Raw genomic sequence first — 12,689 nt, 5'->3', positions numbered from 1 at the left:
TAGCAGCGATTACTTCACAATCCTAAGCACATTTCTATGGAAACTTCCCTGAAATCAATGGGACTTAGGGTGCTTCCAGACGATCACTATTTTCAGATCAGATTCAAATTAATCAATCAGCAAATTCAGGTTGTGCAAATGAAAATGATTTGGAGCTCTGGTGCAACAAAACCCACTCCCCACCCCAAATCAGACTTTTTGCAATAAGGAAAGTGACAGGAAAAATCACGGAAACTAAGGGATAACACTTATTTGATCTAACACCTTCTAACATCCCCACAACAAATCAGAACAAATGGTCAACAAATATTTGATATCATCAAACCTCCCCATAGCTGTGTGCAAGCAAATCAGGATGAATGCTCAGCAAACAAATAATCTAGAAACAACCTTAATTCTAAGTAAAAATATTTGGGATCATGATATTTGGCACATGAAAAACATTTTGAGGTCATTTTTTTGTATCATCACTAAAATATTGTGAAAACTGTAATGCTCAAGTCAAGAATACATATTACACAGTGTTTTTCAGGCATTCAGTCCCTGCAACCCAGACTGCACCTATACACAACTCATAGGAAACAAATCTGCAAAGCAATCTCTTCTATGGAGTACTTTATCTTGAATTCCTGGTTTCGCACTTTGTGGATCTGACCAGATTCCTATACATCATATACAAACCAGTTATGCTTTAACATCCCCCACAGCTTTAGTGTCAGGGCAATTCTGCTCCCTACTATGCAGTTGATATGGTAAAATTGTAAATAAACTAAAACTGGCAGGATAAGCCTAGAAAGTGCGCAGAATCATTTAAACAAATTTACTCCATCCCAGTTTCTGACAAACTGTGACAACACATTCGACGAGGATAGCCTGCTCCCTCCCCCAACCCTTGGGGCACTTGTGTCTTTAACAATTACAATGATGGCAGGCATTCAGGCAACACTTTCCCCCCAGCACAGGGATTTAGCAAAGCAGAAATAGGGGGGAGGAACCGACAATCCTACTTCTAGGCACATAAGGCCAATTATTCATTTTGCACCAAGCACAATGTAACCTACTTATATCCTCCATTCCACTTTAAAGTATTACACTGGAGCTTTTACATCATGGTCAGACCACACACTTCTCTCTCCCACATATTTTAAGTGTTGAAACTCAAAAAAAAGCGTGCTCGTTACTTTTTTGTACGTTTTTAGCTGGTCCTAATAAACGTATTTATGATGCTACTGTTGCCGGTGTTACTTTTGATTTTCTATCCACCCCTACGATTTCTGTCTGCCGACACAATACTATGGGTCTTTTTACAGTGAAATATTAGTAGGACTGGATGTTGAAGACAGAGAAGCTGAAATCACTGGTGCAACTACAAGGTCTCCATTTCGCACACTACTCTGAGGGACCTGCCTCTTTCAACCCAAATGCCCTCCTTCCCTGCCGCCCCCCTTGCTGCAGACTTTCCAGCCTGCCTATACTTCGGTTAGTACCGCGCTACTGCCTGTCTGAATTTTCTCGCCAACACAGACTACCTCCATCTCCCCGGCCCTTACCAAGCAAGCAAACGCCATGATTCTACAAGACCCGAAGTGGAACCGACAGCCGTCACTATTGTTGCCGCCGGAGCAATTCGGTTTGCCCGCTTCTCCGACCGCTTTAGTAACGGCGTCCTGCGCTTAAAGGGGAGGCGAGGAAGCAAAGAAAACTGCCCTCCGACAGGAAAGTAACTGTTTAGAATTGTTGGGAATTGACATATCAGCGTCTGGTGTGCAGACTGCGGGAAGAGCTTCCTTGCCTTAGGGGAGTTATGCTGGATGGAAGAGAAGGCGGAACCATCACCATCTGGAATCAACAGCCAGTCACAGAAGCCGTTTCTGACCAGCACCTGCCGCTACTTACTTTTGCCGCTTTCAAGATTCTTGTACTTCCTTTTTGGTTTCAGTTTGCCGCTGTTGGAGGCTTTGCCTCCCATCAGTACGCGGTAGAATGTACTGTTTTGGATACTACCGTGGATGCCAAAGTGTTAGCATTGCATGCAGGGGTATATACATGTCTACTCAGAAGTAAGGCCTAGTTTAGTGGGGCTGTTTGTCAAGAATGCCTGATTCTAAAATAGTTCTGAGGCAAAGAACTGTGGGGGGAAACATCTTGACTGAGATGGGGTCTGAGATGTTTGTGTCTGTAACTCTCTGTATTTTTCTTAGTCCTCAGAGATGTGAATTTTGAGGAACCATTTTACTGCTGTAATTGTACACATATTTTATTTAATAAAGCTACTTCTTATTTACCAGTATATGTTCATTTTAGGAGGGAATTTGGTTCTGAATCCAGTACCTTGGCAGTTAACCATGAGCTACTATATATTTTATTTTGCCTAAGGCTCCAAGACAAGGAGTGTAGTTTGGCTCTTGTCTGTTGGAATCCTTAGCAGGTCTATTCCTGGCACTTTGGGTTTCCTCTCAGCCCAAAGGGGGTGACCAGGTTAAGTGGTGGTGGTGGCGGTGGCAGTCGACCTACCTTCCATGATTGTTGTTATTTTAATCCTGGTAAGGGAGGCATAGGTTGTGTCTTGGCAGGATCAATTGCCCTGGGTTTGGGAAACTGAGTTCTGGAACTGAACTGGCAGTAGCAGTTATGACACTGTTTACTTCCAGGAAACTGGGTACAGGATTGCAGCTCAATACTGGAGGAAGTTAAGTTGGAAATTGCTGCCTAGTAAAGGCTATACTGCTGTAGAGCCCCACTCATACGGTGGGTTATGTTCCAGTCCCCCGCCGAAAAGTGAAACCAGCCGAAAAGTGGAACTCCTTCAATAAAATGGCGGCCAATGCCCGAAAAATGCCATAAAAGAGAAATAAGCGCTGTATGGGTGGAGCATTACTCTAATTTTAGCTGCTGTATTAGTGGAACGCCAAAAAGAAGGGCCCTACTGTACTTATTTATTTAATCACTGCTAATAATCACTGGCAAAAAAAACCCTTCTAGTTTAGGAATGTACCTATAGCCAATAGATATTTCTATCAAACTTTAAAAAGCAGGGAAATTGAGCAGCTACAGTGAATGCAGGAGACCTGACCTCTCTGAGATGTTGTACTGCCCTACAAACTTGTAAAAATGCAAACACAATTGGGGCTGGTTTTTCACGGCCCAATCCACTTCCTGTGTAGCTTGGAAGAATTTGGTAATGTATGCCTCTGAGCATATGGTGAGTGGTGGCAACACCTGCCTTCTCCAAAGATGGAGAAATACATTGTTGCATGTTTGTTGGTATTCTTCTTAGTTTGCTTCTTTCCTGCGTTACTGCTGTTTCTACAGAGAATCTAACCTAGAAAATTATATTTTTATCATTATTCATCTAGAAATCTGTGTCAAATTTATTTTTATTGATTTCAAAGCCTTTTTATTGGTCAATGTCATATGATGGTGAAGACAGCCTTTTGTGTTTCAAACTTGAGGTTATGTTCTATTTCTATTTTGGGCTCAATTACAGTTGAATTTGGATTTAGAAAGGGAAGAGGCACCAGAGATCACATTGCAAACATACGTTGGATAATGGAACGGAGCAAGGAATTTCAGAAGAAAATCACCCTGTGCTTTATAGATTACAGCAAAGCCTTTGACTGTGTAGATCATGAAAAACTATGGAATGCTTTAAAAGAAATAGGGGTGCCACAGCACCTGATTGTCCTGATGCGCAACCTATTCTCTGCACAAGAGGCTACTGTAAGGACAGAATATGGAGAAACTGACTGGTTCCCCATCGGAAAGGGTGTGAGACTGGGGTGTATTTTATCACCCTATTTATTTAATCTATACTCAGAACATACCATATGGAAAGCTGGATTGGACCAAGATGAAGGAGGTGTGAAAATTGGAGGGAGAAATATCAATAATTTAAGATATGCAGATGATACCATACTACTAGCAGAAACCAGTAAGGATTTGAAACGAATGCTAATGAAAGTTAAAGGGGAAAGCACAAAAGCAGAACTACAGCTGAACATCAAGAAGACTTAAGTTATGACAATAGAAGATTTATGTAACTTTACAGTTGACAATGAGGACATTGAATTTGTCAAAGATTATCAATACCTCGGCACAGTCATTAACCAAAATAGAGACAATAGTCAAGAAATCAGAAGAAGGCTAGGACTGGGGAGGGCAGCTGTGAGAGAACTAGAAAAGGTCCTCAAATGCAAAGATGTATCACTGAACACTAAAGTCAGGATCACTCAGACCATGGTATTTCCGATCTCTATGTATGGATGTGAAAGTTGGACAGTGAAAAAAGCAGGTAAGAGAAAAATCAACTCATTTGAAATGTGGTGTTGCAGGGGAGCTTTGCAGATACCATGGACCACTAAAAAGACAAATAAGTGGGTGTCAGAACAAATTAAACCGCAACTATCACTAGAAGCTAAAATGATGAAACTGAGGTTATCATAATTTGGACACATAATGAGAAGACATGATTCATTAGATATTATCTTTTCTACAAGGGAGTAGAAAAAGAGGAAGGCCAAACAAGAGATGGATTGATTCCATAAAGGAAGCCACAGACCTGAACAGGGTGGTTCATTACAGATGCTCTTGGTTGCTGATTCATAGAGTCGCCGTAAGTCACAGTCGACTTGGAGGCACATAACAGCAACAACAACAGTTGAATCTAAAACTGCAGTTTGATGTAAAATCAGACTGATTACAATATATTCCTACTTAAGCAATGACTCTAGCTGTTGGAAGAAACAAACTTGGCCTGCCCAAGATGCATGTTTTCAGCCTGCCATGATTAAGCCACTCCAGTTAAGGAATGGTGGGCATAGTCAATTAAAAACATAAAGCACACCTAGAATTTTGCTAGAATGTATTTCACCTCCCACTGCTTTGTGCAAACCGAGACACTCTTCATGTCCACTGGAGACTATTCTGCAGAATAGTCAGTGCCATTATTCCGCAATTGTTTTTTGATTTTTTTAGTAGACATTTTGCGAAGTGTTGCTGTACTTCACATATTCACAGAAACAGAAGAAAATGATTTGCTATAGGGAACGTCACTAAAATTGCAAAGTAAATCAAACATAAAGTGACTATCTGAACTATATCATCTGTCTTAATACTGTTGCTTCCTCCTTGCTAAAACAAGATCAGCACAGCACATGTCTTCTTTCTATTATTTGGGCTGATTGCAGGTGTTGCCACCACTCATAATTTGTAGGGCAGTACAATATCTCAGAGAGGAGGTCAGTTCTCCTGCTCCACTGGTGCATTCACTATAGCTGCCCAATTTCCCTGCTTTTTAAAGTTTGATAGAAATGTCTGTTGGCTATAGGTACGTTCTTAAACTGCAAGGGTTTTTTTGCCTGTTGCTGATTTTCTCTGCTTTTTAATCTGAGAGGTAAGAAATGGGATTCTGTGCAAGTTTGCAGAGAATGGTTTTATAATTTGCACGCTTGTTCAGTTGAATGGGATTTACTCCCCTGCAATCATGCTTAGGATAGATGAAACTGACTATGGGGGGGAGAGGGAGCAGAGGAGGAGGAAGCGCAAGGGGAGGGGAGCAGCGGGGGGAGGAGAGGGGAGGGCAGGTTTGATCATTTGCACATTTATTGAGTTCAGTGGGATTTACTCCTGTGCAATCATGCTTAGGATAGGTGAAAATGGCCAAGGTGGGCAGGAAGGAGAGAGGGAGCGGCCAGGGGAGAAGGAAGAGGGGAGGGGAGGAACTAATGTGGAGGAAAGGAGAGGGGAAGGAGGAGAGAGGGAGGGGACAGGTAGGTCTGATTATTTGCATGCTTATTGAGTTCAGTGGGACTTACTCGTGTGCAATCATGCTTACAATAGGTAAAACCATGGAGGATGGGGGGAGGGGACAGGAGATGGAAGAGGAGGAGGAGGGAGGGGGAAAGTCAGGAGGGAAGGGGCAACAGGGAGGGGATAGGAGGGAGAAGGAGGAGGAAAATGCCAGTTTGGTTATTAGCATGCTTTTTGAGTTCAGTGGGATTTACTCCCGTACAATCATGCTTAAGATAGGTGAAACTGACTTGGGGACGAAGGAAGAGAGAACAGATTGGGTGGGTGGGCACTGGGCAGAGGGAAAGCTCCTTTCCTTTACAGAAGGAAAACATTGTGAACAGTATTGGTATTTTTCAGGGTTTCCCCCACCTTTTTATTCTACAGCAGGAGCATGTAGTCTCTCACCCAAATTTAAACCAAAGCTGTCCCTGGCCACATCCACACTAGACCTTTATTTCACTTTAGACTGTTATGGCTTCCCTCAAAGAATTCTGGGTAGTGTAGTTTGTGGAAGGATGCTGAGAGTTGCTGAGGGCCCTATTTCCCTCTCAGATATACAATTTCCAGAAGAGGGGCTTACTGTTAAATCACTCTGGCTACTGGTGCTGTTGGCAATAGCAGTCTCCTAACAATTCTCAGCACTCTTCACAAACTACACTTCCCACAATTCTTTGGGGGAAGCCATGACGGTCTAAAGTAGAATAAAGGTCTGGCGTGGGTGTGGGCCCCTGATTAGCCAAGCCAAACAGCTGTGAGTCTGGCTTTTAGAACACTAATAGTTTTTACTGAGCATGCCCAACATTATAATAGACTTCAATGTTAAATTTCTTAATTAAAAATCAGCCATGCATTTTTAACTTTTAAACTGCAGAAGATGGTCAGAGTATGGGGCAAGGTCAGTAATAGGTTTACAGATACTCTGTGAACATGGCTGATTTTCAATTTCAACAAATTATGAGACCACTGACAGAAAAGAGTCCAAGGGGTCTAGATTATTTCCTCTTGGATTTACACTCTGAACTTTAGATTCTCTCTGAGTGTTTTGTGTATCACCATGAAAATTTAGAAGGTTGTTAAGAAAGTGTTTCTGAGTTCGGGACTCTAAGGTTTGTAAGGTTTTGTTTTGAAATGAGCTTATGGGAAGCAACAGAATGGCATGGGAGGTATTTTAAATTTAACATTGCAGAATGTGAAAAATCCATGCTGGCTATAGTTTACAGCCATTCTTGTGGCTGTATAAAGTTTCTACAGTTTAGAACAAACATTGCCAAACATTCTGTATTTTTAAGATACAGGTGAGGAACCTGTGGCCTTACAGGTCTCAGAATAATGACTATGGGTTATATTGACTGGGACTGATGGGAACAGTAGTCCAATAATTATTATTGTTTATTGAATTTATATTGCGCCCTTCCTCCTGAAAGAGCCCAGGGCTACAAAAAACAGTAAGACCATCTCTAGGGCTCCACATTTTCCAGGGAATAACACTTTATTCGAAATATGTTAGTGGAAATTACTTTTTAAGTAAGCAAAGTTAATGTACAGCTCGATTCTTTGCATTTTGACTCTGAAGTAATCACAACTGATTTCAGTGATATTTTCTCCCAAGTAAGTGTGTTTAAGACTACAGTCTGAGCCTATGCATGTTTGCTCAGAAGTAAGTCCCACTAAGCGTAGTGGGATTTTCTCCCAAATAAGTGTGATTAGATGTGCAGCAAACACTTATTCAGGAGTAAGCATCACTGAACAATGCGGGAGTTAAGTTACCTTTTCATGAGCTAGCCTTAATTGGAGAAATCTTCCCTCTCTAATCTCTATAAATTACATCAACCATTTGAATAGATAGGCATGTTGGAAAGTGAATCCAAGTTCCTTTTGTGATGGAAGTTATTCTGTATTATAGCCACCAGGTGGCGACTAAAACACATGTTTTAGCAAAATATAACAGAAGACTGGAATAGAAACAGCCCATTAAATTCAATGTTTGAATCTGAAATATTTTAGGTATGTAAGCCATCAAATTAAATAACACACCATCAAATTAAATAAGAGAACAAGTAGCAGCTACAAACTGGAATTTCCCTGTGGAATTCCTTCCAAATTATTTAGCAATTTCTGAGTAGGTGCAGGATTCAGCCTACTAGTGTGGGCTTCTCTAGTATATTGCCATCAAATCAAGTTTGTAGCTACTGGAGAATAAGTGCAATATTTGTGCATCCCACCTGCACAGATGTCCCAGACCATGCCCTCTGTTTCTGTCTGAACCAAAGTATCTTCTTGAATGGTTTACATTTTGATTCATTAAGCAATTGCATAAATAACGAACAGTATTAATTCTTGTTCATTTTTAAAGGTGGAGTTCTGAATGGCTGCAAACACAACCAGTCTTACTTGGAAATATCCAATTGAAGTCAATAAGACTTATCTCTGAATAAACATGTTTTTGTGCCTTTAGTAGATCCTTTTGGGCCAGAAATTGAGAGAGCCCGATAAAAATGGGCTCAAAACAAAAGCAAAATGGAAACAAAAGAAAACAATGGGACAGACAAGAAAAAGGTTTATTGGTCTAACATATTTTGCATCCTACTGGCCCTTCTTCAGGGAAGTTCATTTTGAGCAGCAATACAAAATTCACATATGCTACCTCTCCTAGTTCTTATGCAAGGTCCAAAACTCGTTTGATCAATAAACCTTTTTCTTGTCTACTCAATTGTTGTTGTTTGCTTTTGTTTCCAGAATTGATAGAAGAAATTTGTATTCTGTCATTAAGATTGGTGTTGTGGACTACGCAAATACACAGTAATCTCCAGCCCACAGAACAAGCCCAATATAACAGCGAGTTGCCCACTGCACTTTCCATGCAGGTGTGAGACATAAACTACTGGTTAATGTTATTCCTGTATATGTTTACTCAGAAGCCAGTCCCACTGAGTTCATTGGAATTTACAAGTAAGTGTGGATAGGACTGGAGCCTTAATCATTTTTTAAAAAACGGTTATCAATTTTAACTGCACAAATTTGCATATGAATAAAACAGTATTTCTGAATTTAAAAAAATGTCATAGCAGGTATCACCATCTAAGAGGTATTCCCTCCTGCATGTGAAAGAAGGTGGACTCTTCAAAGATGGTACCTGCACACACGCAAGGTGTATTTATGAATACGGCTTGGATTAGAAGGGTTTAAAAAAAAAAGTCACTGCCCAGTTGCATAATCTAACTGATTGCCTAAACATTGCAGCACCACTAGGAACACCCATTTTATCACTACTGTATATTGTGTGAATGTGTTGGGTGCGTGTGTGATGAAGCTTATATTCTGGCAGGCCCAAGTATGAAATCTTTCATTGAATCTTTGGCTAATGAATGCCAAAAGGAATTGGATGTGCCACTATGTATTACTCATTTTTACACCAAAATTATTTATGGAAAACAGAAGAGACCCCTATAATCATATGTCATGGAGCTCACTTTCATTTGTGATTTGATTTTCTTGAATATTCCTAAAAAGCAGCAGAGCTGATGGAGATAAGATGGTAGGTAGGTCTCAGAATTAAACAAAATCCATACCTTAATAAAAGTGAGAGGAATTTGAAGGGGTTGTTTAGTAAAGGAAGCCACACACAGGAAAAAAACCCATGAGTCTCCATCATAGAACATTTAAAACGATCCTAGCGGGAGTCCTTAAAAGGCTATCAAAGCTGTCTGTTTTCTTCTACAGTGGTTCAAAAAGACTGAAGGGCTAGAGTGGCAGAGTCATACAACTCCTATACCTTCAATGCAGAAGATAGTATTGCCATCTGAGTAAGAATTTTTACTGTCCTAAGCAGGATTTTCTCTGCACATGCTCAGAAACACCCACTTTACATTGCCAGAATTTTTGAAACAAAAAGTAGTAACAAAAAACCTAACACAAAGTGGTAATAGTACAGGAAGAATTTTGCTGGCTAGCAACAATCAAAGGCACATGAGCCTAAGCCTAAAAATCAGTTTTGAGGAAAAATATCACAAAGCTTTGCTTATATACCCACTTTCATATAGGGTTGGGGAGAATATTCACGAGTTTCAGGTTTGTTACTGGAAATTGACACAATTTGCAAATGCGTGTGTGTGTGTTGTATCGGCTTTGACTCCCAGGTCCGCAACATGATTTGCATGCAGCAAGTCTCAGGTTCAGTCTCTAGCATTTCCAGCAGGGCTAGAAGAGATTCCTGTCTGAAATCCTGGAGAACCTCGGCAGATGAATCAATGGTCTAACTCAGTAAGGCAACTTCCCATGTTGCCACCTTGGTGACCATACCGTGTAGAACAAACCCCAAAGCATTTGGAATCCCATTCTGTTATATGTACATTTCCATGGGATCATAGAATCATAGAACAGTAGAGTTGGAAGGGGCCTATAAGGTCATCAAGTCCAACCCCATGCTCAATCCAGGAATCCAAATCAAAGCATTCCCGACAGATGGTTGTCCAGCTGCCTCTTGAATTGTCCTACACTGGGTTAATTATACCTTTGAAACATTCATACTGTCAAGCTTATGTTTTCCCAACCCTCAAATGTTTTAAAAATGTAATTCCTTTTAGCATTTCCAGCTTCTTTTGCTATGGAATGCATCAAATCCTCCTGCATTGTTCCCTGTAACCAGTGCAGTCATGAGCAAGCTTGATAGTGCCTATGAAAAATTATGGGAAAAGCTGCAACCTGTTTTGTACCAAGTAGGTAATGTTTTTCATGAAAACCATCCAAATCTAGGTTACATATTGATTGCATGAAATTAAAGTGAGCATTTTAGTTAGGCATACTCAGCAAGCAAAAGCAGCTTTTTGTCTGTTTTTTAGCTTAATTGTTTTGATTTTTTTTAAGGACATTGGCCATAAAAAATTTTTAAAGGACATTGGCATGGAGTTAGGTATATCTCCATCTGAATACTGAATATTTGAATACTGAACACAATATTCTCCATCTTCCAGTAAATAGGATTTACTGTATGCATCAGTTTTCTCTACTTTTTGGCCCAGAAGCTGAAACTAGCCCTGATTCTTCAAGAGAAAGCTTGAGTAAATATTCAGCCTTGAATACAACCTTGTTATTAGTGCCAAAACAGCCATATATCAAAATTGAACTTTTCTTATTGATGACAAAGCAACACATCAGAAGAACCAATAATTATTTCTGTTTAGCAATTAACCTGGCAAAGCCAGTGCAATCTTAGTTTAGCTATATTTAGACTAAGAAAAACCAGAAAGTGAATCAGACAGTGCAGCATGGCCTCTGAAGTTCTGTCATAACTGTAAGATAGAGGAACATTTTGATGTTTGAGCTGTGAAAGATTTTGCAAGTTGGCAGGCTAATGAGCTCTTGGTGTCTGTAACACTCCTATAACCTGCTTGTGTTCTTTGTTCTTCAAAGCTTGTCTGTGGAAGATTTCCTTGTGGCCTGGATCCTGACTTTTTAAGTCCTTGAAGGGTACTGCTTATCTTGTGGCCATTTAAAATTAACCAGGGTGGTGATGTTGTCTTTTCAACTCCTTTGTGCCCCACCATTTCAAAAAATATCCTTTCTTCTTTCCATTTGGAGGAATATAGATTACATCAGAACTTTTTTGTGATTTGGCCCACCACTTCATAGGATGAGGCTAGGAAAAGGAAAAGACATTTGGATAGGTGTTAACAGGTGCCTCCCCTCCTCTAGGACAGGAGGTTTCTCCCATTCTGCAGTACTTTTGTACAATAACCAAGCTAGCAATTCTAGTCTGGAATTAGTACCTTGGAAACCTGAAGGTAGATGTCCTCTATTCAGGCTCAGAAATGATCATCCGCATGTTGCCTTAGTGTAGGCGGAGAGATGTACATTTATGTAGGACCATCACTTTCGATCTACATGTAAGATTCACATCCTTTCCTCCATGACAGAAATGTTGAAACACATGAAGCAACTTTTAGGACTCTGAGTTTCCTGTTGTCCTTGGGTTCTTTATCTGTTATGTAGGAAGAGAAAATTCCTGAAGTACAGGTGAAGCTGGTATTTCACAATAGGGAGATGACTGATAGTGCACATGCTTTACATGCATAAGATCCCAGTTAAATCGCCACCATCTCATTGTTTTAAAGATCTCAAGTAGCAATGCAGGGAAGGGCCTTTGCCTAATACCCTGGAGAGCTACTGCCAGAGTATTATCATCATCATCATCGGTTTGCTGCTTTATATAAAAAAAGTCTCACTACTGACTGAGAAGGCAGTACTGGGTAGGTGAATCAGCGGGTTGATTCAGCAGAAGGCAGCTTCATAGGGGAAAGGGACATAGCCCAGTGGCAGAGATTAATTCTATCCCTGGCATCTCCAGATAAGGCTGGGAGAGTCCCCTGCCTGGAATCCTGAAGAGCCACTGTCAGTCAGCTATATGGACCAATGGTTTGGCTCAGTATAAGGTAGCTGCCTATAGTCCCATGCCTGTCTCAAATTACAGTTATCGGGGTTAGTTTAATGAAATACCAGCTCAGTCACTAAGTACTGTAGGTGGAAATTAAGATGTCAATCGGTGCCATAAGGAAAGCCATTGACTGGGGAGGGAACCACATGCCCACTTCTGCAGGCCTTGGGCACAACAGGTGCAAAGAGAGGGGAGGAAAGTATGCCCCCAGCTTGAGAGCTATTTTCTTGATAATAAGACTCTTTTCTGTCATAGAATGTCAGAGAGCAAATTAGTTTAATTGAGTTACATGTAAGAAGAGATGGTTTCTCCAGTCAGGAAAGCATGGAGGAGGGGAGTATATCTGAGTGTGGATGTGGATGAGACTACTTTCGTGTGATTGTTTGTGGGGTAAGTTCTGAGTGGTGGTGGGGTGCACAGCTGGGAGAGGGGGTGTCTGAAAAGGAGTCTGATTCTCTCTTCTCCAAGT

General features: G+C 40.7%; 1 protein-coding gene across 4 annotated transcripts in view; it reads right to left on the bottom strand.

The window, feature by feature from the left end:
- POC1A (POC1 centriolar protein A) overlaps positions 1 to 1,813 on the bottom strand; it is a 62,234-nt gene extending 60,421 nt beyond the window's left edge. For 2 of the 4 annotated variants that reach the window (XM_061617970.1, XM_061617973.1), the window contains exon 1: positions 1,551 to 1,810. In XM_061617970.1, the coding sequence (XP_061473954.1) occupies positions 1,551 to 1,568 (18 nt within the window). In that variant the 5' untranslated portion in view covers positions 1,569 to 1,810. Of the gene's footprint in view, positions 1 to 1,550 lie in introns of all 4 variants that reach the window. The other 2 variants (XM_061617972.1, XM_061617969.1) reach the window with 2 other exon arrangements.
- Between the last annotated feature and the right edge of the window lie 10,876 nt (positions 1,814 to 12,689).

This window comes from Rhineura floridana, chromosome 3 (assembly GCF_030035675.1).
Source record: "Rhineura floridana isolate rRhiFlo1 chromosome 3, rRhiFlo1.hap2, whole genome shotgun sequence".
NCBI classification, from domain to species: Eukaryota; Metazoa; Chordata; class Lepidosauria; order Squamata; family Rhineuridae; genus Rhineura; species Rhineura floridana.
The sequence above is the reverse complement of the archived record's forward strand: the minus strand, read 5'-3'. Positions and strand labels throughout refer to the sequence as shown.